This window comes from Xiphias gladius, chromosome 5 (assembly GCF_016859285.1).
Source record: "Xiphias gladius isolate SHS-SW01 ecotype Sanya breed wild chromosome 5, ASM1685928v1, whole genome shotgun sequence".
Classification (NCBI taxonomy): domain Eukaryota; kingdom Metazoa; phylum Chordata; class Actinopteri; order Istiophoriformes; family Xiphiidae; genus Xiphias; species Xiphias gladius.
The window spans coordinates 1,669,726-1,696,756 of NC_053404.1; the positions used below are offsets into that span (position 1 = coordinate 1,669,726).

Here is a 27,031-nt window from a genome sequence, read left to right on the forward strand (position 1 = left end):
AATAAAACAGACAGGTAGCTTTTGGTTTTTGATGTAACGTAATATACAACAACGGAAAAAGGCATGAACAAAAATACTGGGACCCTTTACCTATCGTTTTGTAGCAAATCCTTTGGGCAATCACTGCGATCAGGTGTTTTCTGTTGCGCCGAATGACAGTTCTACCCTTTTCGGCAGGTAGTTCTGCAGCGCTCTTCTTGAGCAAACTGCTCCGCTTCTCCCAGCTGTGAGTTTCAGCTATTTCCGTAGACGTTAAGTTGGATTGAGATCAAGACTCGACTTGAGAACGGGCCAGTGTTTTCATCTCATCCGTCCTGGGCTGCTTTTAGATGTTTAGGGTCATTCTACTGTTGGAGGAGCCGTGACCTGCTCAGGGAGAGACCGAGCTCTCTGACACTGGGCAGTACGTTTCGCTCCAGAGTGCTCTGGTGATCTCATGAGGCGATACAGTGATACGATGGAACTACTTGAATCTACTCATTTATGGTACTATCCATTGATAGAGCTAAAAAGTTGGTCTTTTTCCCCTCTAAAAGGCAGCGGCAAAGTTAACTTGACTTTTAAACTTGGTGGACTGTTCTACGTGACAGGACTTTGCGTGCTTCACCATTATACCCTTATTACTTTTCGTCTCGAACGTATCATTGAGGTAAATGACTTCCAGGCGCACCAACTCACTTCCTCAGAACAGTCGTAGGTATCTTGTCAAACATGTTGCTACCGTCTTATGAATATCGCCAAAATGTCCCAGTGGCACGATGCAACAACAGCCACCTACTACCAATGACCATAATCAAATACTTTATTGTGTGAAAGGGTACAACCTTACAGCTTGTTCACTGATTTCATTTTCAACAAAAAACAGAGTGATAGTGGTTGTTGTGACTTGGAGACTCTTAATTTCAGCCTATAGACCTGTACTCAGTTACTTTACATTTTTATAGAAAAATAGGCTATTCTCTTCATGTTCTGTCTAATAAACTAAGATGTTAGATGTCCTCCGCTCAGTCTGTAAATCCTTATCAGAACTGATTACCTGACGTACTTCTTTACTAAAGAGTCAGTCCTGCCCTACTAGCGTCGCCTCTCGTGCCTATGAATGCACCTCAGAGCTACAAACCTACTGAGCACCACCTCACCTCTTACACACTCCCTATTCTGGCGTGGAAATCCTACACTTATGATACTTATCTTTTGACATCTAAAGGTCAGGGACCTCCAGCAGCTCAGCTGGCTGTGCTTGTCTGTCAGGCAAACACTGTAAGACGCAAAGGTTCGAAAGGACTGAGGTCGGGCCTGATCCTGGTTGCGGTTACATGCGGTGGATGTTTTTGTGGTCCATGAACTGTTTGAGGTTCTGCAGGTTGTCCCACCACTTGAAGAGGAAGGTCTCTGCGATGAGGCTGAACCAGGGTGTGATCTCTAGTTCCTTGCGCTTGGCCTTCTCTAGCATCTCCTTCAGCTCCTCCTTGCTCACGTAACAGTGGCTTTTGATCTCATTGGGGTCTGGGCTCAACTCCACGGCCTTCGGAGAGACAAAAAAAAAAATATATACACACACAGTGACTGTTCATAATCTTGCACGTGCAGAAAGTCAATCCAAATTCACTCAAACCGGTCGATCCTCTTGTGAAACACAACCGCCTCAAGGCATTGCGTCAGTAGTAGTTCAGCTGCAAATTACATTGATCCAGTATCTCCTCAGGAAAGTGTCAACCAACTTTGCAAGGGTCACTGAGAAAATGACAGGGACCTCTGCTGTGATGTTGCAGCTTAATATAGAGCCCATACTTCCATCTAACATCTTAGAAAACAGTGACTTCCCAAAGCTGATGTAGTTGACAGTCTCTCTTTAACTGTGACTCTACTGGCACCAAATTGGTTTCTGTTGCCTCATGTGGGAAAAGTGTGTTTCATCATCAAATGTACTTCTAAATGGTTCTTAAGATGCAGTGGAAAAGGCAAAATGGACTTTTCGTTGCTAGTTTAGTTTAATTAGTTCCTCTGGTTCCATCATTTCTCGAAGCTTGCGGTTTAAAGAGGAAAGTAAGATTTGAAAAAAATTCAGAGAGATGCAGCAGTCAAGCTCAGAGCACTTAGTCTGCGCCCTGCAATTGCCCACGTGTGCTGGAGAACGCTAAAACATTTTAGGGACCGACCAGGTCAACCGATGCGTGTTCCTTTTTGTAGCTGAAAAGCTTTTTCTGTTTTCAGCGAGAACAAAGAACCGGAGACTTGACCACAAAACGTTGCCAGTGAGTCATTAGACAGACCCTCACTTGACTTTCCTGTTTGTGCCCTTCCAAGTATCGTGTACTCTTTACGTTTGAGTCACAGACCTAAGAGTCCCTTTTTCTGAAAAACAACATTTTCAGCCTTTGTTGAAAAACCCATTAGGTTTTTCAACAACAAATAGTGCCCTTTCTAAAGGGTTCAAATGTGCACCACAAAAGTAAAGCCAAGTCCTGCGTTATTACCTGATCAAAGGGGCGTGCGTCAGAATCTATTTTAAATTAGACCTTTATTATTTTGGATAAACTGCGCTCACATTCAGCAGATTCCTAAAAGAAGCGGTGTTCAATGGACCAACAACTCATTTATGCACTGACGCACACAGTGAGGCCGCCATGTGTGCTTTACTGAGTAATCTGTGCTTAATGGAAACCTGAAAGTGACAGGGTATGTACAAGACGCAAAGAAAGTCCCAAACCCGAAACTGTCTGTGCTCAACGTGTACGATGTAAACCCAAATGAACGAGTCTTGATGTCAGCTTTATCGCTCAATATTAATGTTACTTTCTATCACTTTATACTTTCATACAGGGGCACCTGTAATTGTCTTGTGTTGTTCAAATCGAACACGCACATTCGTCATCTCTGGCCACTCGGACAGGATGCAAGAGTCAGAACCTGGGAAACAGGTGTGAGAGTTTTTCGATCCCGATGGTTAGAAGACGGGAAAACACTCACATTAGGTTATGTGATGTGTATCGAACTCCAAGTAACTCAAGTCTAAGACCATCAGACATTACTGTGCTACCTTCTGCATGAAGAGGATGTAGTCAATCTCATGTTCTCCCCAAACACCGTCTGACTGGGCCTTGTAGTGGATTCTTGTTAGATATGTCATTTCGTCTGGTGTCACCTGAGGCAGAGGAGATCAGATGCAAGCATAGGTTCACCACAGTCCTCGATAATCCTCTTCCATTCGATGCAGGAAGCCAGGACTTCAACACACACACACACACACACACACAGAGTACATTACCTGTTCCATGGGGATACCCAGTTCAGCTTTGAGTCTCCTCTGAGCAGCTCTCCTCACTCCTATAGCATCCTTCTCCTCCAGCTCACTGTCTGTGTGTAGAGGATGACTGCAGCATGTGTTTGTGAAACAGCCTACACACACACACACAGGAGATGGTTAAAGACATTGCCTACTGATGCTGGGACTGCTTCTAGGGGGTCACACTGGGAGGTTTAGGGGTGTGCCGCTGACCTGGAAAAGTGATTTTGGCGTCAGAGCGCTGTTGTAGGAGCAGCTTCTCTTCGTTGTTGAAAATGAAGACGCTGAAAGCTCTGTGTAACAAACCTGGCAAAACAAAGAGACAATTTACCATAAGCACGAGCCTGACATGGGGAAAAAGGAGATGTACTACAGGTGTGTGTGTGTGTGTGAGCATTTCAGCACGCTAGACGGACACCTTTTTCGATGTTGGGGTTGAGGTGGCAGTTTTTCTTGGTGTCAGCTCCAACCCTGTGGTCGTTCTCATCGATGAGGATGCACATTTCAGACAGCAGCTGCACCTGCTTCTCGTCCAGGTGATCCGTGGTTATCTCGGGCATTCTGACCGCAGACTGCGGGTGTCTCCCCTCACTGCAGCGGGCAGACCACAGTAGAAATGCTTCAGTGTGTTTTTCCGGAGCAGGTCAGAACTTTTTTAAGACCAAATACTCCTACACCCGACTGGCTGTTTCTGAAGCTCTCGGGGCTGCAGCACATGGACACTCCGTCTGCCGAGGAAGACTCGGGGGAGCTGTTGAAAGCTCGAGAAAAAGCTAGTGAGCGGGCCTTGAGTTTTTATTTCCACCCCGCAGTTAGAGAAGGAATTTTCACGCTCGAGTCGGGTACGTTTTACAAACTAACTCCGACACTCACCAGATTTCTCACTGTTTCAATATTGCCTGCAACGCTTTCAAGAACTGCATAATCCGTCTATTACGAACATGTTACGGTTTGTCTGCTCCCTTCTTTCTATTCCCGCAGTGTGATGTAAAGACGCGGGCAAACAGTCCCTTACCTGGGACTGTTTTCGCTTGTTCTGAGGCGCACGGTCGACTGACTGTCAGAAAAACGATCCAGGTACTGGACGGTGCCACGGTGTTGTTCCCCACCAGCCGGTCCCTTCGCCCTCCGTGTTACGACCTAAGGAGACGTGCACGTTGAGATTATCTCGCCGTGAGTGCAGCTTGCTTTATTCGCTCGACGCCGAACTGGAGAGGCCGCACTCGGGGTTCGAGCAGTTTTTTGTTTTTTTTTTAAAGTAGAAACTGGCAGGACTTTCAGTCCTTGTGGGACAACGGCATCTCGCCAGCCCGCAGAGAAGGACGGGCTGCTGTGCGCCCACCCGGCTCAAAGTCGCCGGGCTTATCTGCGGCTTTCCTGTCTTTGACCCGGACCGGAGTCAGGGACCCACGGGGGCCCGGCCTTACCTGGACAAAGCGCTGCGGCGGCGGGTGGTAGGCGTGCGGCCGGCTCTGCTCCACCGCGCGACAGGTACGTTTGGTTTCGGCGCGGCGGCTCCCTCGCAGGTCACTCTCCGGAGCACCGCCCACACGGCTCGCACCATCGCCTGAGCGAAAGGGAAAACCAATCACACGGTCCGGGGCCGCTGGGTGCCGGCGAAAACCGGCGCGGAGTCGACCCAGTCAGGATCGGAAGACACACTGCTGGTAGGACCTGGGGATGAGGATGAACATCAACTACAACTCCCTTAAACGTATCTTAAAAATGTATTTAGTTCTTGGCCAAGAACGGTTTCTCTTTTTTAAGGTTTATTAATAGACGGCATGATTTCAACTCATTAGCCCTCGACACACATGCCTAACTTTTCAGTTAAGGACCTTAACTAATTATTGCTGTATATTCATTATTGATAAACCAAGACTTATTGTTGAGCGTAAATTCTCAACTTAACATTTCTATCTCTGTCCCAGCAGGGCTCAAAGACTCAAAGCTATTACGTTCACATTGATATAAAAACAGCAAGTTCTCGCTTTTCAGTCACGCGGATGGGGTTTTGGCTTCATTAAAGACAAAGAGTTAATTTTAGAGACAGTTGAATCGAATTTCATCAGTTGACCGACAAACCAAACCAAGCCATCTCACTCCGAATGCGGTTCATCGCTTTCCGGGCAGCCACTCAGTTTCATTATGAAGTTCAGTGACCAAGGAGGTATCGCACACGGTAAAAAAAAAAAAAGGTCTGGTGTAATCTCCCACAGGCCAAAGTGACATCTTCCAACCAACATGCTCAGTTTACTTTCATGTTTGACCAAAAAAAAAAAAAAAGCATCAAATCATCTTATTTGAGAAGGTACAAGTGGCAAATATCTGATAGTTTTTCTTAAAAAATGACTCAAAATATCAGAATAATGGCAGATTAATATTCTGTCTATCGACTAATGGTTTGACTAATTTTTGCAGCTTTAAAAAAAAAAAGACTATTACAAGTAGAAGTCCTGCAATGCTCATATAAAAGTATATGCACAGCAGAATAAAATGCAAGTACTCAAATGATGTACAAGTACACTTGAGTCCCTCCTGCACTGAAGATGTTACACCCCTGTGACCTGTCTCGACCAAACGCAGTAGTGGGACTCTCGTAGTCCGGGTCCACTCCGGGTTTCGGTCCGAACACGCCGTCAGACCACAGCGCAGCCCGCGCCACCCAGGCCTCTGACAGCCGGACTAAGTACGCACCGTCTGCCACACGCGCAGCCCAGAGAGCGACCGAAAACGCGCCCGGTTACTTACACGAGTACTCTCCCGTCTCCGCCGGAAAAACCGCGTCTTTTCGCGTATTCTGCGGTCGTTTACGGCGACATTTTTTTAGAGCTCGGCGCCGCAGTCGGACGACCTAGCGCTCACCCCCCTCGGCTCTGACGTCGCCGCCTTTAATTGGATGCCGTGGCGGCGACGCGGCAGCCCATTGGCGCAAAAAGAGCAAACACAAACCACGTGACCTGAAGTAAACCAGGTTGCCGTGTCGAGATATTTTCCTTAAAACAGCCAAAGTTGTCGAGCTGTGCCCGCCGAGGTCAGACGTCGACAGCGCGTTGAACGCTGCAAACTGACAGGTGCACACGTTACGCAACGAGTTAAGAAGGCCGTCCGCCACCCGATCGGCGGCATATGAACGTTAGACGCCGCAGTGACGGTGATATGTGGCAGCTAGCCGTGTTAGCATGGCGCTAACCCCGATTTCAGACCTCCGTGCCGGACGAGTGTCCGAGAGTCAGAGGGGCGGCGGCGGCGGCGGCGGTGGTGAGTGTCGGTGCTGGACCGTGCATGGGAGCTGCTGGCTCACAGGGTCATTAAAGCAAGCAGCGAATGGTAGTTTCCCCCGTTGATTTGTTAAGGCCCGTTATTAGGCACAATGTAAAATAAATTCACGCCTGTTCTGGCGCATGTCCCACTTCAACGTTCAGTATTTTGCCCAAGACCGTAACACCGCCTACAGGTTAAAAGCATTGGCCGGCTGCTTATAACGTGAACTGTGACGCTAGGCCGCCATAACGACAGCACGACCCCGCATAGTCCCCAAATGAGTCGTCTCCCTGGCATGTAAAGAGCGTGGGCCGAACTTCATTAAAAATACTGTTAATTTAAAATCGCAGTGCCTGTTGGCAAACGCGGGTACGTTACAGCAGAGGACTGTAAGTCTGTCAGGCTTCCCCGGCTGCCAGTGGTCAATTCGGATGGGACACAGTTCACCACGAAAGGCTCGTCTATGCGACAGAACGTTTAATTTCTCAGTATTTGTACCTGTTATTCCCACGGTCGTCTTCCAACAGCTCTGAGTGGTATTGAGTCAAGTGAATTACCTCGAAGAGAGGTTTCACTGAAAAGGTGCTTAGTAGATAATGGCATCAGGCGCGTACCTGTTTTTTTTTGTTTTTGTTTTTGTTTTTTCAAAAATAAAATGTCTTAACTCTGGTTCTACAAAGTATACTGTACATTTTTGCTGATGAGTAAAGCAGCATTGAATTGTTGGATTTTTGGATGGAGTTTGGAATTGTGTTCTTTAAGAGCAGCAGGTATCAGGCCAAGACTGCACCAACAAGCGCCCTAAATCTGAATATATCTGTTGGTTTTAGTTCCGATCTCTGCGGGAAGTTAGCCTTCACACTGATCAGTTCCTTCAGTGGCTGTGAACCTGAACTTGACTTTCTTTTTTTTACCTGCAGGTGGTTGGTGATAACCCACCGACGTAACGCGCCCACCAGCCAAACCAGTGAGCTTGGCCTTTGTTTACCTGCTTCTCAGGTAGGACGTGAGCAGGGGGCAGGGCCAACCAGCCGGTAGGAGGGATGCCTGTGGAGGGCGGAAGCGGCAGTGGCTCTGCTTCAGCTGCCCGTCACCCCAAGCAGAAACGCAAGGCTCACAGTTTGTCTATCCGGCGCACCAACAGCACAGAGGAGAGGCCACCGGGCGTCCAAAGAGGAGACATGCTGGAGGGACAGGTGAAGGAGATGAATAGACATGTCTCTCTCTCTTTCTCTTTCTCTCTCTCTCTCACACACACACACACACACACACACACACTCGTCACAGCTACAGACAGACATTTTTGTAAACGTGCAGCTTAGACATGTGACAACATATGTTGTAGACATGACCCATGGAGTTTCTAATGCATCTGTTTAAAAAAAAAAAGCACGTACCAGACAGTTTTTTTTTTGTTAATTAGCATGATTTGTCTTTCTTTTATCGTTTGAGGCTGTTTTTTGTCATGACAGTACAGTACCAGCCGGTTGGGCAGCATTGCTTTTTATTTTTCTGCCTGGTGTTACAACATCCACAGCTTCCATGCTAGAGGGTGTTTATGAGATGTGGTTTCTCCCCCCAGGGAAAACTTTTTTTTTTACGTAGCTATAGGGATGAAACTTGGTTTGATCAATGTCGTTTAGATTTTACATCCTCTAAACTTTTTAAAAACTGCCCGGTGTTGATCTGCCTGTTGGTTACTGATTCCTTGTGTTAAAACAAAGGAATCTATTGTGGCTTCTTAGGCCAACTGATATCATCAAGTTAGCGGTTAACCATCTCCAAACATTTAGCTCGGAGCTAAAATTGATTCTTCCAGCCAGGGAAGACTTTAAGCTTTTTGATGAGCAGGTATTTACTGATGCAAACTGTCAAGCCTCTTCTCTGCTGAGAGGATAAAAGCTGTTTCTGTTTGATCAAGAACATCGAGGTTGTTAACTTTTGGGAGTTGGCTCTAGACTGACCTTATTGACAGTCATCTCCCAGATAAGCCCGATAAAGCGGTTGGGAGTGACTGTCAGGTGTTGTGGACTGATTCATCGTGTCTTTCTGTCCAGGGAGAACGAACTGGTAAACAAAGGAAAGACAAAACGGTTTGGTTTCGAGCAGCTGATTATGTGAAAAACGTGTGTGGCCTTTTCAATCATCCACATTTTCCATCGAAGTATTCAGTCCAAAATAATGCGATCCATGACTTCTGTCAGCATTCATTAGCCCATGGCAGGCCTTCAGTGTTTACTTTCTCTGCTCGACCATGTCCTTGAATTGTCAGCCTCAGAAACTAGAGCTCAGCTTGCACTGGCCTGTCGTCTCATCAAGTTTTAATATGGGCTGCTCGTCCAGGTCGGATTAGTCTGTTCACCAGGCCTTTTTCTCTATTGCCAAGGTATGCTGGCTCTGTTTATGCGCCTAGTCTACCCCACACGGCACAAGTCCCACATACACAGACAGATTTACAAACCACATATAACACACAGAATGCATTTTCTTCCCCACTTTCAGTGCTGTCATAATTATCCAGCGTATGCTGCGGGTTTTAGCGCCACAACTAGGCAGCTCTGAGTTCATAAGGGCTGGCTTCTGTTTGCTAACCGACCTTTTTGGTTTTTTTTTCCTTTTGTTTTTTTTTTTAACAAACGTGTTGACATGTGGCGCTGAAAGCATGGTCCGGCGGTTAACGTCTCTGTGACAAACTGTGGGTTTGAACGCGTGCCAGAGGGAAGAGCGACGGTTAAGTATTTGGTTTTCTCGTCTTTCAGAGGGCTGCAGAAATAAGAGGCAGCTCTCAAGGCGAGCTGTCAAATGCAGCCTTTTGAGTCCATTGTTTTCACAGCAGCCTTTACGTCTCTTTGCATGCTAGTCTGCTGTAAACTGGTGGTCAGCTGATGACTGGGTACTTCTAGGAGTTCACCATGGAGGTAAGTCAGTTGAAATGTAGAGTTTGACCGGTCGGACCCTGGCCGGTGTGTAGTTAGTTAATTGTTAGCGGGCTGTAGCTCTGTAGCCCAAAATGTAGCTGGGTATTCACCCAAGTGCAGTTGGTGTCGGATTAAACCAGGTAAATATACAGTCTGCATTTGGCATGAGATTTATGTGGATTTCTTTCGATTTGTTAAAGTGGTGTGTACTTTGTGAGTCTCTTTGAACAGCGATTATACAAGTTATCAGATGCCTGTTTGTCTCTGTAAAATTGTGCTCGTTCATGTCGACAGCGGCATTTTCAGGTTTGAACCTATTAATTGGTGAAAAAGTTTGAAAATGGTGTTACAGTCCAGATTTTTAAACGCAACTTAAATGTGTGTATGGCTTTATAATTAAAAGAGAATACCAAACTTCAAGAGGGTGTGGGGGGAACAAAAGCGGTGTCTAATTTTCCTACAACAGTGTGATTCTGAAATTTTAGGCCTATATTACGAGGTACTCGGAGGTTTATAAAAAGTGTTTGTCCTTTTTTTTTTTGTCTGTCTGTGCAGGACTCCAAGCTGCCCCTCTCCTTGCGGAACAATCTTCTGGACCTTTTTGGCCAAATTGAGCGCGAGTTTGAAAATCTTTACATTGAAAACCTTGAATGTGGGTAACTGACCGCCGGAAGATTTAGATTTTTTTACCTTACTGTATTGACCTTCAGGGGTTGACTGACTAACCAGATGGTTTCAGAGCGCAGGCAGTGTTTGCTCACCGATGGCCCTGTCACTGTGCTAACATTACAGTACGCCGGGAAATTGACTCCCTGAATGAGCGTCTGACCGGAGATGGACAGACTATTGAGGGAGGAGACCCCACCAAGGGAGCCCTGAAAACAAAAGGTCCGGTATTTCTTCCACAATTGTTATTATTTCTTTAGGCTTCTGTATTTCTACATTCTACATTTAGAGGAGATGACTGTGTGGCGTTCAAATGAAGGTAAAAACAGTATCTCAAAGCCGTGGTGGCTGGAAAATTCATAATATTTCTAGCAGTTGATCTCTACATTTCAGAGACTCAAATTCTGTTTTTGTAACAAACCCGGTAGCTGCATCTGCATGCTGATATTTCACCAATCACTCAAATTTCCCCTTGAGGGAAGAAGAAAGTAAATTGAATTGAAGCGAATATCTTTTTTTTTTCTTTTTCTTTTTTTTTCTGGTTTGGTCTGGATGATGATACGTTTCCATGGTAACCCGAGTCAGGCTTATGAAGCAGAATTTCCTGAAAACAAGGCTGATTTGCCGCAGCAGGTCTTTCTTAACTGGTAATCTCGCTTTATCAAACCCCCCTCTGGAAGAAAATGACACTGTGAACTCCATCCCTGCAGACACAGGTTTTCAGAAGTCATTAGCAGCCGTGCAGACACACAACAAGGGTTTTTATCGCTGATGTGTGCGCTACTCAGAGTCTTGAAACTTTATCAGGCCATGGCTGCAGCAGTGAAACCTACCAATCATCCATTGTTCTTTGTCTCTCCATCACACAGCCAGCCACAGCACCAGTCAACTGTCACAGAAGCTGAAGACGACCTACAAAGCTTCTACCAGCAAGGTACCCCACCCAAGCTGTGTTCACGCGTTCTATAGCGCCCGTAAGATTCATCATCCGTGTAAATGTCTGAGCTGGTGGGATTCAGGCCTGGGGTAACGGTAACAGACTGTCATGCTATCAGTTTGGGGAAGGAAGTGTTTTTGGGTAAACAAGTGAAACTGTGATCAAATGTTATGATTGTTAAACTCCTTTGTTTTGGAGGTAATGGTGGATTAATATGTAGTTGTTTGGATTTACAGGGCTTAATCAAACTCTGTGTTTACCTCTAAATGACATCTCCCTTGACTTCGTCCTTTTTAATCTCTTGTCGATATAGAGCTCGTACACTTTCCACGGCAAAATATGTGGAGCTCGCAACTTCAGTGTGGCCACATGGGAGTTGTGGGGCGGAGATTCATGGGTAACTTCCTGAATGCTCTGTTTGTCACTAAGCATCGTGGGGGAACAGCTGTGGGCTTAGTCTCTTTTTAACTAAAGTCTGACCTTGACTCCTCATCTCTTCTCTGCTCTGCATCCTGTCAGAGGTCATTTGGGTGAACGGCTGCATTTGATAACTCTAGAAAACATATTTGCACAGTTTCTTAAAGGAACCCACTTTTCTGGAAGTGTCTGATTGGTTAACTTATTCCTTGCACTAGGTCCTCGGCCAGTAGAGTTGAATCTTAATCAGTTACGAAATTTCAGACTGTTTTTCCCACATCACAATACAGATTTACCAGTAGTCCGAATGGTTAAGTTTAGACAGACTGGCCTCAAACTGAGCTGTCTGGTTAGCTTAGCTTAGCACAAAGACTGGAAACGGGCCAACAGCTAGCCTGGCTTTGGTAAAGGTCAAATCTGCCCACCAGCACCACTAGGGATCACCGATGAACACTTTATAACCAGCCTGTTTATTCCATACAGACACTGAGGTGTGCCGGGCTGTTTCTTGGCCAGAACCAGTAACGTGGAGTGTCCACCTGCTGCCTGGAGACTCCTCCCAGCCGAGAAGTCGAGAAGTAGTCATAGCCTCTGTAAATTATTATTATTATTATTTTTTTTACGGATTAGCAAACGAGATATAACATAACATGTTAATATCCAGTCTCTATGCTAAGCTAAGCCAACCAGCTGCTGGCTGTAGCTTCATATTTACTGTACAGACGTGAGTGGTGTCGATCTTCTCATCTAACTCTTGGCAAGAGAGCGACCGAGTCATTTCCCAAAATGTTTAACTGTTCCTTTAGAGCAGGGCTCAGCAGCGCTTTCACATGCCAGTGAAAAGTAGAGTGCGCAAGTGTGAAGAATTATGTGGATGCACCGGTGTGAATGACTCTTGAGTTCCAAGTACATCTTTCAAAATTCTTGAATAGTCTCCCAGTCCTGTCAGTTCGCTCCTCCATCTTACGCTTACGGTATGTTTATCATTAATTACATTATTTCTAAAAAAAATTACTGAGGCCTTAATTTTTGTCTTTGCCCCTTAATTTTTTTCATTTTAGGGCAGCAGTGCTCCTAAAAATAAATGTAAGTGTCGAGCCTCATGATGGTATAAATAGCAATGTTAAAAATGTTTTACCTGATTGAAATATAGCTCTCAAACATGTCTTTGACCCTCTCATTTTCCGCTCTCTCTCTGCGTTTACCTGAAGCAGAGAAACAATCTCACTGCAGCCAAAGTCTGAGCTAGATGAAGAGTGGGACACAATCCTCTTCTAATCGGAAAGCTGAAAAAAGAGGATACATGGCATCTGTCACTACATGATCTGAGTCAGCTGTAGATGTGAGTCGCACATGCGCAAGCGTAAACGGTTTACAGCACGTAACGTCCGCCATCTTGGACGGCAACTTCCGGTTTCGACCGTATTTCGCAGGTCAGCAAACGACGGCATATTGTAGACTGTAAAGCGAAGAAGCGTAGGTTTCGTGTAAATAAGCGGTAAAGCATTCCAGCCAAATTTAAAGAAGGTTTTGTTAACTGTACTGGATTATATAAAAGCATGGACCACCTTCTCACAGTATGGATTTTTTGGACTTTTCATTCAAAGTTTCATTCTTGCAAATTGCAAATTGGCTGTGGGAAAACATGGTAAAATGGCGCATGCGACCCACATCTATGGTTGACTCAGATCGTTCAGCGACGGGATCAAGGGAGGACTTCTTAGATTAACCTTCTGACAGAACTAGTTGCTATATAATATACAGCTAACATATCAGCTGGCTGAGAAAAATGACCAAAAACTAATTCCATTACGACTGAAGGGACTAATGATCTGCACTAACTATATCCTCAGTTCACTGCTGGGATGACCTTGTCTGGAACTGGCTATTCTTCTCGTTTCTCACTGCTCATTGTGCTCTTGTGACAGCAAACAAATAAGACTGTATTGTGGTGTAACCAGACGGAATGAAAGCGTATATTAACACAGTCTGACAGATGTGAAGCCGATGCTTCGCTGCTGCATCTACTGACCACCGAGGACCTAGGCTTATTGCTGCGGTCAGCCGTCTGCTTGCAGCACCATGTACAGTGCAGGTTGTGACCACTCTGACAAGTGAAACTACGACCCCCCCCTTAGTTTGTTCATCTGGAAGTCTGCGGCGACGGAGGGCCGTGTCTAAACAAACCACTAGATAATCTTATTATAGAAGTGCACTGCTTATATAAGTACTGTTCCGTCCACTGGTACTTGAATCGGGCATACGAACAGCCCAGATATTAATACTCCAGTGATACATGCTTTGGTGCACTTAGAAACCATAAACCTTGTGGCAGTTGCAGAAACATGCTCTGATATAAAAATAGTTCTTGTTTACAGGATGTACATACACTTGGCCTCTGCAGGCTACCCCTCTAGAGGCCCGTATCACACAGCAAGCTCAACTTAGTCTGGCTCTCGCTGGCTCTCGCTGGCTCTCCTGCCTTCTCTGAGCTTAACATCCGAATGCGTTACAGCTGGGTAAAAATATAAAATATATTGTGCAATGAAACGAGGGGATTGGAATAAGAAGCTGTAGAAACACTAGGAATAATATCCAAATATTAAATGTAATGCTAAAGCTGTAAAGAAGTGTTACTTATTAGGTAGGCATTTTGAAATATGAACAGCGTTTTTAGCATGTTCAGTAGTCTAGAGTGAATATTGCCGAAAAATCGCCACTTGTCACTACGGAATAGTATACATGCATAGTCCTTCCATGTATTTATTTGTCCCACGATGAAAAAACTGTTACGAGAAGGTGATGAAGGGTGACTCAAAGAAAGACTCGTTCTGCTGCCAAAGCAGAGAGGAAAAGGAAAGAAAGTCCGTGCAAAAGTGGCTCATAATGTCGAATCGGTGTTTATTAACATGCGTCTATAATTGCATTAGTCCGTGGTGAACTGTCTCTTTGTCTCTGACACAATGATTCTCCTGATCAATAAAAAAATGTCTCCTATTGCTTTTTATTACTTCTCACTTCATTTTGAACATTTGTCCCTGCCAGGATCCTGTAGGAATGACATCCCTGTCAGGCTGTCGACAGGTTTTTGATCTGGTCCTCGGAGATACTCTGTGATACAGGCCCTGGTTCTAACACACCAAACAGTGGCTTTTCCGTTCACCTGTTGTCAGAGAGCGACAATAAACTGTGTTGATGTGTGTAAAAAACAAAACATAAAAAAAAACAAACGAAAAGCTACTATTACGTCTTCTAGTCTAGGGTATGGTTATCTAGCCAGATTTCAGTTAACAAACACAAATTATAAACCCAATCGATTTACATCTTTCTGTAGCTGTGCCGTATTAGGCCGTGGAACTTAAGCCGTGTACGTGCTGGTATTTATATCGTCCCATTTTGTCAAAGTACCCAGCGTTCCTGTCAGTTCTGAAAGCTTTGTACTGGGGGTGTTAAGCAGCACTGTGTGTAGTTCGGCTTCGGTTCAGAACCGGGATCAAAGCTCATGCCGCTCTCTCATTTTTTTTTTTTTTTTTTTTCTCTGTGTCACGCCCATCTCTCTTCCCTCGGCTGCTCAGATCGTGTCCAGTTTCAAAGCCACCACAGGGTCTCGGGCTTTGTGCCAGCTGCTCAAGGAGTACGTGGGCCACCGGGACGGGATCTGGGACCTCAGCGTCACCCGAACTCAGCCGGTGGTCCTTGGCACCGCCTCTGCAGGTACACCAAGTCACTTCGCTTTTTTTTTACGCATGCAACAAGCTGCGTAGTAGTTTTGGATAGGAATGATTAGTCACGACTGAAGGTGCTGCATGCAGTATTGACATCATCGTATCAGTGTCAAAGTAACTGCGATGCCTTGTTGCAATGAGCGAAAAATGAGAGCATAGTTGAGACGACTGATGGCATCTGTTGCACGCCAGTAGGGTTGTTAGTGCTAATATTTGTAAGACAATTCTCAAAAGGACAAAACTATTGATTCATTTTTGTTGAGCATGCTGTTTTTTTCCTTCATTTCCATCAAATGCCATAACGAGAAACTTTAAAAGCTTTAGCTCTGCTCAGTGTGTTTCTTGTTTCCTGTTACGCACAATCTCAGCACAAAGTGGTCCAGAAATGTCTCGCTGAATCTAACCGTTTAAAAACAGTACGCTCCAACCTTAGATCATTAGCTGATCACGGTACAAACTGCGCCTGGCTTCATGTTGTCCGACCTGCTCCCTCCTCACAGACCACTCGGCTCTGCTGTGGAGCATAGAGACTGGGAAATGTCTGCTGAGGTATGCTGGTCATGCAGGATCAGGTAATTAGAAAACTATGTATATATACTCGTATATGTAGCGAGTTCTGTTGTGTCTCATCTCTTTTCACACAACACTGGCTGGTTCGTGTCTCAAACATATGCAGTAGGTTACTGTTAGATACCGTACAACAGGGTGTCTGTCAACATTTACTGACATGGTTGGTTAGATGACAGGAATACTTGATGTAACATATGCACACGTCTCATCATTTGTCCACAGTCAACTCCATCAAGTTCCACCCCACAGAGCAGATGGCCCTCACAGGTTTGTATCTGAATGCGTGTGTTTGTTTTGTTAAAATGGCTACATCTGAGATTTGTGTCAACATGCTGACTCTCTTCATGACTGTTTGACCGCCTTCTTCTTGCCTCTGTTGTCTCCAGCTGTGTACATGTGAATGTGCTGCTCGTGTGTTGACATTCTACTTCTGTTTGCACAGCCTCCGGGGACCAGACGGCTCACATCTGGCGCTACATGGTGCAGCTTCCTGCCCCTCAGCCGCCACCAGATGTCAGTGTGAGTAGCTTTGTTCTCTTCCCGTCCCAGGCTTTTCTACTGGAATGTCCTGGAATGTCAGAGTTTTGAATATCAAGTGCATTTACATACGATTCACTTTACTTTCCGGGGCGAATTAATCACACCAAGTCACTAGATCCGGTCGATCGGTGTTTTCCTGCTCTCTGTCGTGCCAGGCATACGTGTGCACTGACTGGACTGCTGTGTGTCCCATCACAGGCTCCGTGCGATGACGACCAGGACTCGTCAGACAGAGAGGAAGGCGAGGTGGACGGCGAGGGCCCGTGCGAGGTCCCCACCGTCCGGGTCGCTACGGCGACCCTGAAGAGCCACCAGGGTGTAGTGATTGCAGCCGACTGGTTGGTTGGAGGCCGACAAGTGGTGACGGCTTCCTGGGATCGTGCTGCCAACCTGTATGAGGTGGAGACGTCTGAACTGGTTCACACGCTCACTGGTAGGCAAGCAGGCTGATACTACGTCTTAGTTCAGCATGATATGGTTGCTTTGTTTGAAATAATTGAAAATGTTTTGATTATTATTAATTTTCATTTTCATGTTGTTCATTTTGATAAGACCCATTACTTGATTCACTCCGGTAAACCGGTGTAAGGGTACAGTTCATTTCCAAAGCAACACCATGTGCAGTAAAGCAAGTTAGTTTGTTGGTTTATATCTGTTCTAGAGAGGAAAAGCCCACAGCAAGGGTCTGCAATTAGGTTCAACCATGGTACTGTCAGTATTGTTTGTTACAGGTGCAGTGGAAACACAGGTCTGTGTGTTTTTCACCTGTTCTGTTTCTTTTAATTCATTTAATTGATTTGATAAGTTTTTTGGGATTGTATCTGAGGACGAATACACATATAAGTGCGCAGCTTATGTAAATCATAAACGTGAATATACATATATATGTGTGTGTGTGTGTGTGTATGTTTATGCGTAAAGAGTATGTTACACAGAAGAGGTAACACGTAAACTGGCAGAAAGGGAAGTAAAAAAAGGGCTGGTTGTTCCTTTTATGCTGCAGTTGTTGGCTGTTTTTTGGTTCCCAAACTAAACAGGAAGAGACCCGTGTTTCCTCTAGTAAACAGTGAAGTAAATACACTGTAGTCCAAGCAGACTACGCTGAGAAGTTTGATGCGTCTCTTCTGACACTTTAAACAATGAGGCATTGTTATTTTCGAGACTCTAAAGGAATAGTTTGACATTTAAGGAAATACTCCTGTTTGTTTTCTTGCTTCGAGCAAGATGAGAAGATCGATACCAGTCTGATGTCCGACGGCTAAATGTGAAGCTACAGCCAACAGCTGATCATCTTAGCTTAGCATAAACACCAGAAACACCAGGTGGATTCCCAGAGTCTTATCACCACCGTGACATTGCCAGGCAAAAGACAGAGAGCCTGGGAAGATACTGCATCTGGCCGAGCACACGTAATCCCCCGTAACACCGCGATGTCTCACACTTCGGTTTTTGTGCACATTTGACCAACGAGATATAGAATGTTAATCGGTGAGGTTTACAGGGGCTGGCAGGCGGACGGAGCCAGTTAGCTGTTTGCTTGTCTTTCCAGTCTTTGAACAAAGCGAAGCTAAGAATCTGCTGGCACTTACTTCATCTTAAGCACACTGAGTTGAGAGTGGCACTGTTCTTTTCATCTAATTCTTGGCAGGAAGGTGAGTGAGTATATTTCCCAAAATTTAGAGCTGCTGCTTTGAGAGGCTTTGGATAATTCTGTGGCAGAAAACCTTCCGTTCATGTTCATTTTTCTGACTGACAGGGACAAAATGTTACTGCTTTCTTCCAGAAGCCATTTACTGGTATACAAACACAAAGAGAAGAACATGGTTACTATTTTGTGTGTGTGTCTGTCTGCGCGTGTTTTTGCAGGCCATGACCAGGAGTTGACCCACTGCTGTACCCACCCCACCCAGCGGCTGGTGGTCACCTCATCCAGAGACACCACCTTCAGACTGTGGGACTTCAGAGACCCGTCCATCCACTCTGTCAATGTCTTCCAGGGACACACAGAGTAAGTGTCTCTCACGCTCTCACGCTCTCGCGCTCACACAGAGAGCTCATTCCCGGGCAGCTTGAGTGACGGCCGGTTGCTGCAGTCTTCTTTGTGCCCACAGGGGGGTGCCGTAGCTTCTCGCTGGTGTGTGAATCCCTTCAGCACGTTCTGCGATTTTTCCATTTACGGTGCCACGTTAATTTCCAGACCCTACTGCTCTAAGCCAAATCCTCCACTTGCCTCTCATTCATTACGGAGCACTTCTCCTCACTTTGACAGCTTGCTTGTCCTTCTCCCCTCTCTTCCTCTGTGTACCTCTGTCTCTCTCCCTCGCCGTGCTGTTCATTTATCTGTGCGTTTCGGCATTAATCCCCCACTCTGTGTAATTTGGCACTTCGCTCTCTGTTAACACTCAATTGCAGCCGCTCGTTTCAAAACGATGACTGTCAGGCTTGTCTGTGGCTTTCAGTGGCTGTGTGCGTGTGTCTGTGTGTGTTTACGTGCATGTCTCCATGTGTGTGCTGGCTGACAGCCTCTGATTGCAAGTGGGGGATTACATAGAGCTCATTATGTACGACCCCAACATCTATAATTCCTACAGATCCCACTTTAATTCTCTCCCATAGACAATTGGCATAATGTGATTAAGCTCCGGCGTTTCACAGTTAACGACAGCCCTCCTCCTTTCCTTCCCTTCCCTCCATCCTTTTTTCCTTCCCAATTGACCACTGGTGTGCTTTAAAGTGAAAACTTCCCTCTTTGACCTTCAGCGGTGCCTTTAAAGCAACAAAGCTTCTCAGACCTTCAAGCGAATGTAAGGATTCCTCAGACTTCTGCTATCCAGCCTAAAAACAGATAAAAACTGTTTGGACTGCAAAAACCTTTAGAGGCCATTTACTGTTCAGCTGCAGTATTCTTGAGTAAGAGTAGTGCCGCCTCTTGGCACCTAGAGAGCTAATGAGTAATCAAAATTGAACTGGCTCTTATTGTTCATTAGGAGCTCTACACGTAGGGCTGCAACTAATGATTTTTTTGCTCGATTTCGGCTGTTCTACAAAACATTATAAAAAAAACAAACAGCCAAAATTGCTCATCACAGTATACTGCAGCCCCGGGTAACGTCTTCAGATGTCCCCTTTCGTGCGACCATCAGTCCAAAACCCATATTCCGTTTACTATAATGTAAGACGTGGAAAAGCCGCAGATCCTTCGAGTGTTTGGCGAGTTTTGCTTAATAACTTGAACGATAAATCAGTTACTAAATAATTGCAGATAAGATTTCTCTTGATAAACTAAACGATTAACAAATCGCTGCAGCTCTAAAGCCATCACTTTACATCTTCTTCCAACGAGTTCTGCAGAATACTGTTGACTGTATATGTGTGTATTTGTTTAGGGTCCGGTCGTCAAAGGTCGCATCAGCAGTCACCCAGACGCATACGCTGATTACTCATCCCCGTGCTTCCTCCACTTTCCAACTTGTGAGAATTTTTTGGTTTTAGCCGGAAGCGACAGCATCTCTCTGCCATTTCTCCTGCTAATTTTTCGGAAACTCCATTATGTCATGACAGCGTAGCATAAATGGTGTACTCTCCTCAGCCCCCTGTGGAAACGGCAGAGGAAATGAGAGTGTGAATGGTTTAAAAGGCAGAAGAGGTTGAGAGCTGGAGGGGCGACATCCTCTCGTTTCCAGCGTCTTCACTGGCAATTACAGCTAACGCTCCCTGACAGGGAATGGCGGCAGCTAAAAGTGCAGCCTAACCCCCCCCCCCCGTAATTGCAGAGTAATGACAACTGCACATGAGCTAACAAAACGGCTGAGAGCAAACGAGAAGTGACAGAGGACTTGCTCTACAAAGGGGATGCCATGTCACGTTTGTCTCTGCAGCCGTCGATGGCCATCGGAGACATTTGATTGTAGTTGATAGAAATGCAAGTTTGTGTGTGGAGGTGCGTCTGTTCGCAGATTTGACGTCCTGTCTGTGGCGGCACTTACCAGGTCCTCAGCAACTGTCGGTTTTAGCCAAATAACAGACTGCTCTAAGACTTCTTGGGTGTCCGGGCTCGAATCCTTTCATGTACATTTTACATGTAAGGCGTTTGGCTTACGCTCCCATCCGGACCGATTTACAATGATTTCATTGTGAGATTTTCACAAATGTCATTTCAGTCATTGAAAGCGCGCGTTAGGAAGGAGGCTAAGGATCCCAGCCACAGTGCCAGAACAAATACACCAGTTTACCTCGCAGATTTATGTGGGAGAGAGTGCTGGTAGGTAAAGAAAGAACAACCAGTACCGAGGATTAGTTTAATTGAGAACTATAGTGCAAATTCCTCTGTGTGGCCAAAGCATTTCATCCACCTCAAATCGGATATTTACCGGTACGATACACAGAATGTTTTAAAAGTGTTTTAAAAGTAATGATTTTCATTCAAAGATTGTCCCAAAGCAACTGAGTGTCAAACGGTCTGTCAGAGCTTTGCTCTTAGAAAACAAGAAGGCGGCAATTTTTAACCCGAAATTGCTAAAACTTGTGTAGTTGTTGAAATAGAAGTTCCCTTTAATTGTCGAGGCTGAAACTACCGGGTCTGACCTGGGTTGTGACCGACATACCGTAACACCCGCACCCTATATAAGTTCAGTGTTAGCGGTTGGTTGAAAAGGTCTGGGGAGGAAAACCTCCGTCTGTGAGCAGAAGCACAGACGGAGGTAGGATGTGTCCTCCTGTCGTGCCTTTGTAGAGCTAAGGGACCTGTGGGCTTCGTAGGAGACATTCAGCTCACCTTAACTTCTCCAACTGCAGAGGGGTCCCATGATTCCCTCTGTATGTCTCTCTTCCTTTCCAGCTCCTTAAGTCTCCACTTACAAGGACTCTTGACCTTGGCTGTCAGAGGCACTGCAGGGTTCTCATTAAGTAACACTGACTACTCCCCTCCCTCCTCACCACCCATTCTAAAAACCCTTTAACCTTAATCAACCATTTAATCAATTACCTTGTCTGATTACGCCCCCGGCACACCTCCTATCTTTCTTATTCTCTGTCCCGCTCCACCTCTTGTATTCCCAGGTGGGTTGTACCATGCAGTGTCAGAAGGCGCCTGTAACAATACAGCAGTTTCCTTGAGCACCGCCCTCTCTAATAGGACAAAGTTGAGGCCCCTAATTAGTCCGTAATGCCATGTCGATTTGAATTAAAGGAGAAGCCAGTTTTAGCAAGAAAAACTAGATACGGAAACTTAGGCTGTGTGTGTTTGTGAAGGCACACTACACAGAAATCCCTTCCAGCTTTTTTTTTTTCTTCTTTCCTAAAATTCCTTCCATGAATAAGCAGGAACAAAAGTGAGGGAAGAAGAGAAAACCCTCTCAGGAGCAACTGATGTACAGTGTTAGACCGCTGGACCTTAGTGGCATCACGTCATTTGTCTTGCCGTGCTGTCACACCCAGTTGTGATCAGAGTTGTGCTCTTTCGCACCTGTAACTACACCCACGGTGACGTCAGCGCATACTGACCGCTGCAGTGGTGGTAACGGTAACAAAACCAGTGAGCAGACGATTAGCGATCTCCAAGTAGTTAACTAAAGGTAATGGGTAAATACTTGAAATAGTGACGGTTAGTGGAAAGGAAGTTAAGATAGTTAGCTAAAACTAACGGCTGCCTTTGGAGGTGCGTCAGACAAAAACGGTTTGGAACCGTGGGCTAATACACCCAGTACCGCTCTTACTTTTCGGTCGCTTGAGGGATACAATGCTTTGGTGCGTTTTTTTTCTGTCTGCTTTTAGCGTAATTGATTTATTGAACTCTAACGTGAACAGAATCACCCACAGAGGACGTGAGGCTCACTGTAAATGTGTGTAAGCGGTGGCGAGCAGAACGGAAACCCTCCTTGACCGTGTATCGACAGCCCACACGCATAACTATTCCCTCCCAAGCCCTCTCTCCTTTTCCTGAAATACGAAATGAGCATCAATTCCTAACTACGGCTTTTGACGAGTAAAATTTAAAAGCGTACAAACAGATCAGTGTACAGAAGTATCGACCTCCATCAGCTCTCTCCACCGCACCTGAACGGGATTGTGGAGGACACATACGGGAGAGTATTGCGCTCTTTGTGTAACGTCTGTCTTCTCTCTGTGTAGCACGGTGACGTCGGCAGTGTTCACGGTGGGCGACAATGTGGTCTCGGGGAGCGACGACCGCACCGTCAAGGTGTGGGATTTGAAGAACATGAGGTCGCCTATTGCAACCATCCGCACCGACTCGGCTGTGAACAGGTGGGTGACGGGACACGTGTAACTGGATGAGAGCCAGGCCTCGTAGATGCAATGCTTGCTGCAAGCAGTCGTTTTCTGTAGACCATTAAGGTCATTGCAGAATCGGAGAGTGAACTTTGTCCATGTTGTCAATAACCTGTCCGAACCCTTCTCAGAGCTTCCTGGCACTGCACATTCACGTATTACAGCCAAACTAATATAATAGAGAACTGTCCCAGAGCTGTTCTGCTGTCAAGCACAGTTGAATTAACTTACCATTCCAACTTTAAAGCCACGAGATGGACGAGAAGCCTTAAAATGCTCAGGAAAAAAATGGGAACGTGAACATCTACAGTTCCACGTGGCCAAAGTATTGACAGATACTCAATGTCAAAAGACCTTCTGGGACCAGGACATCCCGAGTTTTGATTTGAGCTCTTTGACTCTCCAACAATACATGTAGGTAACCTCAAACCGAGGCCCTGTCTGGGGGCTCCGCGACACCCCTGTAGACCTGTGCCCTAATCCGTCCACGTGTGCCACGATTGCCTAAATGCTGGTTTAAACATAATGTTCTCTATTCTGAAAAGAATAGGATTCCTTTCTGGCATTTAAAAAAAAAGATGATAGTTATCTCACACAGTGCAGCTCAGTAATGGAGGGAAGCATTATTGTTGCTGCTCTCCTGATTTTAAAGCCACTGTTCACATGCAGGGTTCACGATCAGTCAGACACCAGTGTCAGCTGGGCTGCAGGTGATCCAGTTTGGATTACTTGTGGTCTAAGAAGTACTTCCAACAAACATACTGTGAGCCTAAACGAGGCAACTGCAAGGATATCTTTGTTTCCTCATTTGCTGACAAGTGTGAATGTCTCCGTTTCCAGTTGTCAGTAATCATCCTGAACGCCAGCAGGGAATACAGGGAATATCAGCCGTTTGCGCGTATGCCCTAGAAGGTGAACTGTGAATACTTTGTGTGAGTCCAGCGCTGAATTGTTCAACCTTTACCAGTCCAGCTGCAGTGGTACAGGAGCCGTTTTCTCAGGAGAAGGAACCAAATCTGGCCCCTGATTCAAAGTGAACTTGCTCTGACGTTTCAGGATAAGCGTCTCCGCCAACCAGAGGATCATCGCTCTGCCACACGACAATCGCCAAGTCCGACTGTTTGACATGAGCGGAGTGAGGCTGGCCAGACTTCCCCGCAGCAACAGAATGGTAAGGGAGGGGAAAAAGGTTGGCGGGAAGGCGTGCGTTTGATTGGTCAGTCGGCATCGTTGAAACCGAACGTTTTAAACCTGCGTGTGTGTGTGTGTGTGTGTGTGTGTGTGTGTGTGTAGGGTCACAGGCGTATGGTGTGTTGTACAGCGTGGAATGAAGAGAACCAGTCGTGCAACCTGTTCACCTGCGGCTTCGACCGGCAGGCCATCGGCTGGAACATCAACATTCCCGCACTGCTGCAGGAGAAGTGATGCTACTGACGCACGCGCACGCGCACGCGCACGCACACGCACACCCACGCACGCACGCACGCAAAATAACACACAGTGACGTAGGAGACTGATCAGAATCTATCCGTGTATATACAATATGGTATAAATAAACACTGTATAATCCGTGGACCTCGTACATGCTCGTACGATTAAAGTGTTCAGTTAGTCGTGGTGTATCTCTCAGTTTCCAAGGCAACCGGGCAGGTGTGAACCACTGTTCATCGCCACGGTTGGTGTCGTTTTTCGGGATGCAGCTATTCACATTGATCGATGAGAGCATATCGTTCCCCAGATCAATTCGGTCTGTCTGCCGAAACCTGCAGAGTGTCGACCGACATAACCGGGCTCCGACATTTTAAGGTCCAAGTGTGTACGAGGCCACAGAGCCGCTCTTCTGTATTTGAGCCCTTCACTCACTTAGCATGGATTGTGAATTGTGACACGGGTCGGCGGATCCGGTCTTCCCCAGCTCTTTCTGGTTAAAAATATATATTTGACCCCACAGTTACAGGCTGCTGTTCACAACACCGCTGTTTAGTTGCTGCTGAATGGATGCTCTTGCATGTAGAGGAAGCGGGTTTGTGAATGTTACTTGTAAAGAACGCTTTTAGGGCCAGGGCCGTCTGTCGAGTATGATTTAAAGACATAATGTATATGTGTGGTGCGGGTTGTTGCTTGGTAGAGGATTACTGTCTCGCCGGTATCCGCCTTTGTGAGGGTGGAGCTTGGAGAGGACGGCGCGGTTCTGTGAAACCTTTTGAACATATCATATTCAGGCCTGCAACTTGTCTTAAATTCTTTCAAACAGGACCCGCTGTCCTGTCTGAGATTCGAGTCGTTGCCTACTACCTTCGATGCTTTCAGTTCACAGCCAGCCTCCATCTTCAATGTTTTCCAACTACTTAAGATACTGTAACGATGCCTTGTTCCATGTTTACAGCAGGATTAAAATCTTTTTCTTTTTCTTTTCTTTTTTTAAATGTAACGTACTTTTCTATTCTGCCTCTCTGTCCCGATGCAGAGTGTCAAGAGCACAGCAATAATGGGGAAACAACTGCTCTCGCGTTGCTCACAAATCCTCCGAAGGGTCTGTGACTGGGATGCGTTCGACGTAATCATGCCGTAGCAGGTGTAGGTGTCTATAACCTGCCCGCGTGTTTCCTCGGTGGCAGTGAAATGCAGAGCCGTCCCCTTCAGCCTGTTGCCAACTCAGAGCCCTGCGTGGCCGTAATGTGCGAACCCCAAATGAACTGGTTGGTTACCGGACATTTCTGTGCTTCAGTAACAGCCTGTCGCCATCGAGTTACGGTGTTCACGCTTTGCATTGAACCCTTAGCCTCGCACGACCTCTCGCACCTTTGGTTGCAGAGGAAGCGTTTCGGTCTGCGAGAAGCGCCGTTATCCCCAAAACGGAAGCAATAACCCCGCTCCTTGATTTTTCTGCTTCTCTTGTCTCGGACATCGGTGAATAGGAGCTGAGGTACACACCGCATCTCAGTTTGAGAATTACACAGTAACTTATCTGGACCTGGGCCTGACCGGAATCCAGGAAACTCTTTACTTGTTCCACTTGTGCAATATCCTAAACATGAAGTCACGCTGTAGTTTTTGATCTTCAGATGTTTAACTTATTTCAGTGCTGTAAATCCCATAAGACGATTTATTGTACTTGTGTGACTGGTGTAGATGTACTGTAGCTCAGCGTACATAGGGATGCATAACCCACCCCGAAAGCTGGCGTCAGACAAGACCCGGCTGCTGTTTCTACCGGTGGTCGAGCCGGGAAAGGTTTTCGAGAGAAGCACGAACCTACAAACGTAATACACTTACAGAAATGCCTTGCCATTGGATTGGAAATTGTGCATTAGCCTTATCCATCCGAGCATTAATGCACTTTCCCAAATGCTTGTTAAGTAACTAATTGGGTTCCACTGCACAGCGCAGATAAGATTTTTACTCCTGTTTCATTCAGGGAATTCGATCTAGTGCCCACTGGTATCAGTGTCATTTTAATTTGCAGCTAGAAAGGCAAGTCCAATTGGCGCCCCACACAGGGATTCTAACTCGGAGGAAATATGATTTTGGATTGATACATTAAATTACTGTGGGCCCGATTGGAGGGATAAAAAATGCGGCTAGGCTTCGCTTCATTGTAGCGAATCATATTCAAACTCCCACTTCATTATGCGATCTACTTTGCATACTTTATTGTGACGGGTACGTGCTCTCTGACACCTTCCAATAAAAATGTGTGAATTCCTTTTCCAGTGTCTCTGGTCTCTTTTTCATCTTATTTCGCACGAGCCCCTCTCACATTTTACTCAGGCCGAAGCGATATGCATCACCCTGAGAGTCACACTTGATACATCCTGATATAAATCCGGTATCTGGGGATACTGATGTCTGGTGTTAATGAGAGTGGAACCGCAAGGTGTTCGAACATTCTTACCGAGTGTTATTTCGCTGATGAGACACTTAGTATTTTTGGTTTGTGTAAATTTTGTCCCCTGGCTTAAAGGACGCAGCCGCACTCGTATACGGTAGACGTGCTAACGCTTCACTCTCACACACACAGTGTAGTCAACACTTTCCTCTGTGGGTGCCAGATTTTACCTGCTACTTCAGTTCAGATTTAATGCCTAAACTGGGTTTCTCTGGGCCTTTTTCACAGCGGGTTTTGACCTGTCATGGCTGGAAAAGCACAGGAGTAATTAATAATAGCCGAATAAATGAAATTCAAAACATGTCCCCGGAGGAAGGCTTGTATTCTGGGTTTGAACGTGCTCGTAGAGCCTCTAGAGTTGGATGTTTAAATCCTAACAATTTGAGCAGAACGGTGAGCAAGAGCTATATTACATTAAACGTTGAGGACGTGGGCGCGTGGCGATCTGTGACGTCAGTAAAGCTCTCCAGTGCTGTCTTTTGCGGCTCTGGAGATACTGTGTTACACTCACCTGTTTCGTACCTGCGTCGC

At 45.9% G+C, this 27,031-nt stretch overlaps 2 protein-coding genes across 2 annotated transcripts; one reads left to right on the plus strand and one right to left on the minus strand.

The window, feature by feature from the left end:
• Nucleotides 1–784: 784 nt before the first annotated feature.
• idi1 (isopentenyl-diphosphate delta isomerase 1) lies at nt 785–6,166 on the minus strand. The gene is made up of 7 exons (XM_040126880.1): nt 6,038–6,166; nt 4,714–4,960; nt 3,705–3,877; nt 3,500–3,592; nt 3,269–3,399; nt 3,041–3,145; nt 785–1,525 (listed from the first exon to the last, which is right to left on the minus strand). Exons 2-7 carry the CDS (start codon nt 4,848–4,850, stop codon nt 1,313–1,315), a joined length of 852 nt encoding a protein of 283 aa, XP_039982814.1. The 5' UTR covers nt 4,851–4,960; nt 6,038–6,166; the 3' UTR covers nt 785–1,312.
• LOC120789822 (WD repeat-containing protein 37-like) lies at nt 5,853–26,327 on the plus strand. Its single transcript, XM_040126878.1, has 14 exons — nt 5,853–5,975; nt 7,471–7,746; nt 10,024–10,120; nt 10,261–10,356; nt 11,004–11,068; nt 15,064–15,202; nt 15,714–15,785; nt 16,006–16,050; nt 16,226–16,302; nt 16,522–16,756; nt 18,190–18,331; nt 22,453–22,587; nt 23,668–23,782; nt 23,905–26,327. Exons 2-14 carry the CDS (start codon nt 7,594–7,596, stop codon nt 24,034–24,036), a joined length of 1,503 nt encoding a protein of 500 aa, XP_039982812.1. The 5' UTR covers nt 5,853–5,975; nt 7,471–7,593; the 3' UTR covers nt 24,037–26,327.
• The last annotated feature ends 704 nt before the right edge of the window (nt 26,328–27,031 follow it).

Excerpts from the sequence above, each read along its gene's own strand:
- idi1 (XM_040126880.1), bottom strand. The coding sequence starts at position 4,850 with ATGGTGCGAGCCGTGTGGGCGGTGCTCCGGAGAGTGACCTGCGAGGGA. Across the intron at positions 3,878-4,713 it reads CGCCGCAGCGCTTTGTCCAG|TGAGGGGAGACACCCGCAGT; the intron begins GTAAGGCCGGGC and ends TGCCCGCTGCAG. Across the intron at positions 3,593-3,704 it reads CAACCCCAACATCGAAAAAG|GTTTGTTACACAGAGCTTTC; the intron begins GTGTCCGTCTAG and ends TTGTTTTGCCAG.
- LOC120789822 (XM_040126878.1), top strand. The coding sequence starts at position 7,594 with ATGCCTGTGGAGGGCGGAAGCGGCAGTGGCTCTGCTTCAGCTGCCCGT. Across the intron at positions 7,747-10,023 it reads GAGACATGCTGGAGGGACAG|GACTCCAAGCTGCCCCTCTC; the intron begins GTGAAGGAGATG and ends CTGTCTGTGCAG. Across the intron at positions 16,757-18,189 it reads ACTGGTTCACACGCTCACTG|GCCATGACCAGGAGTTGACC; the intron begins GTAGGCAAGCAG and ends GTGTTTTTGCAG.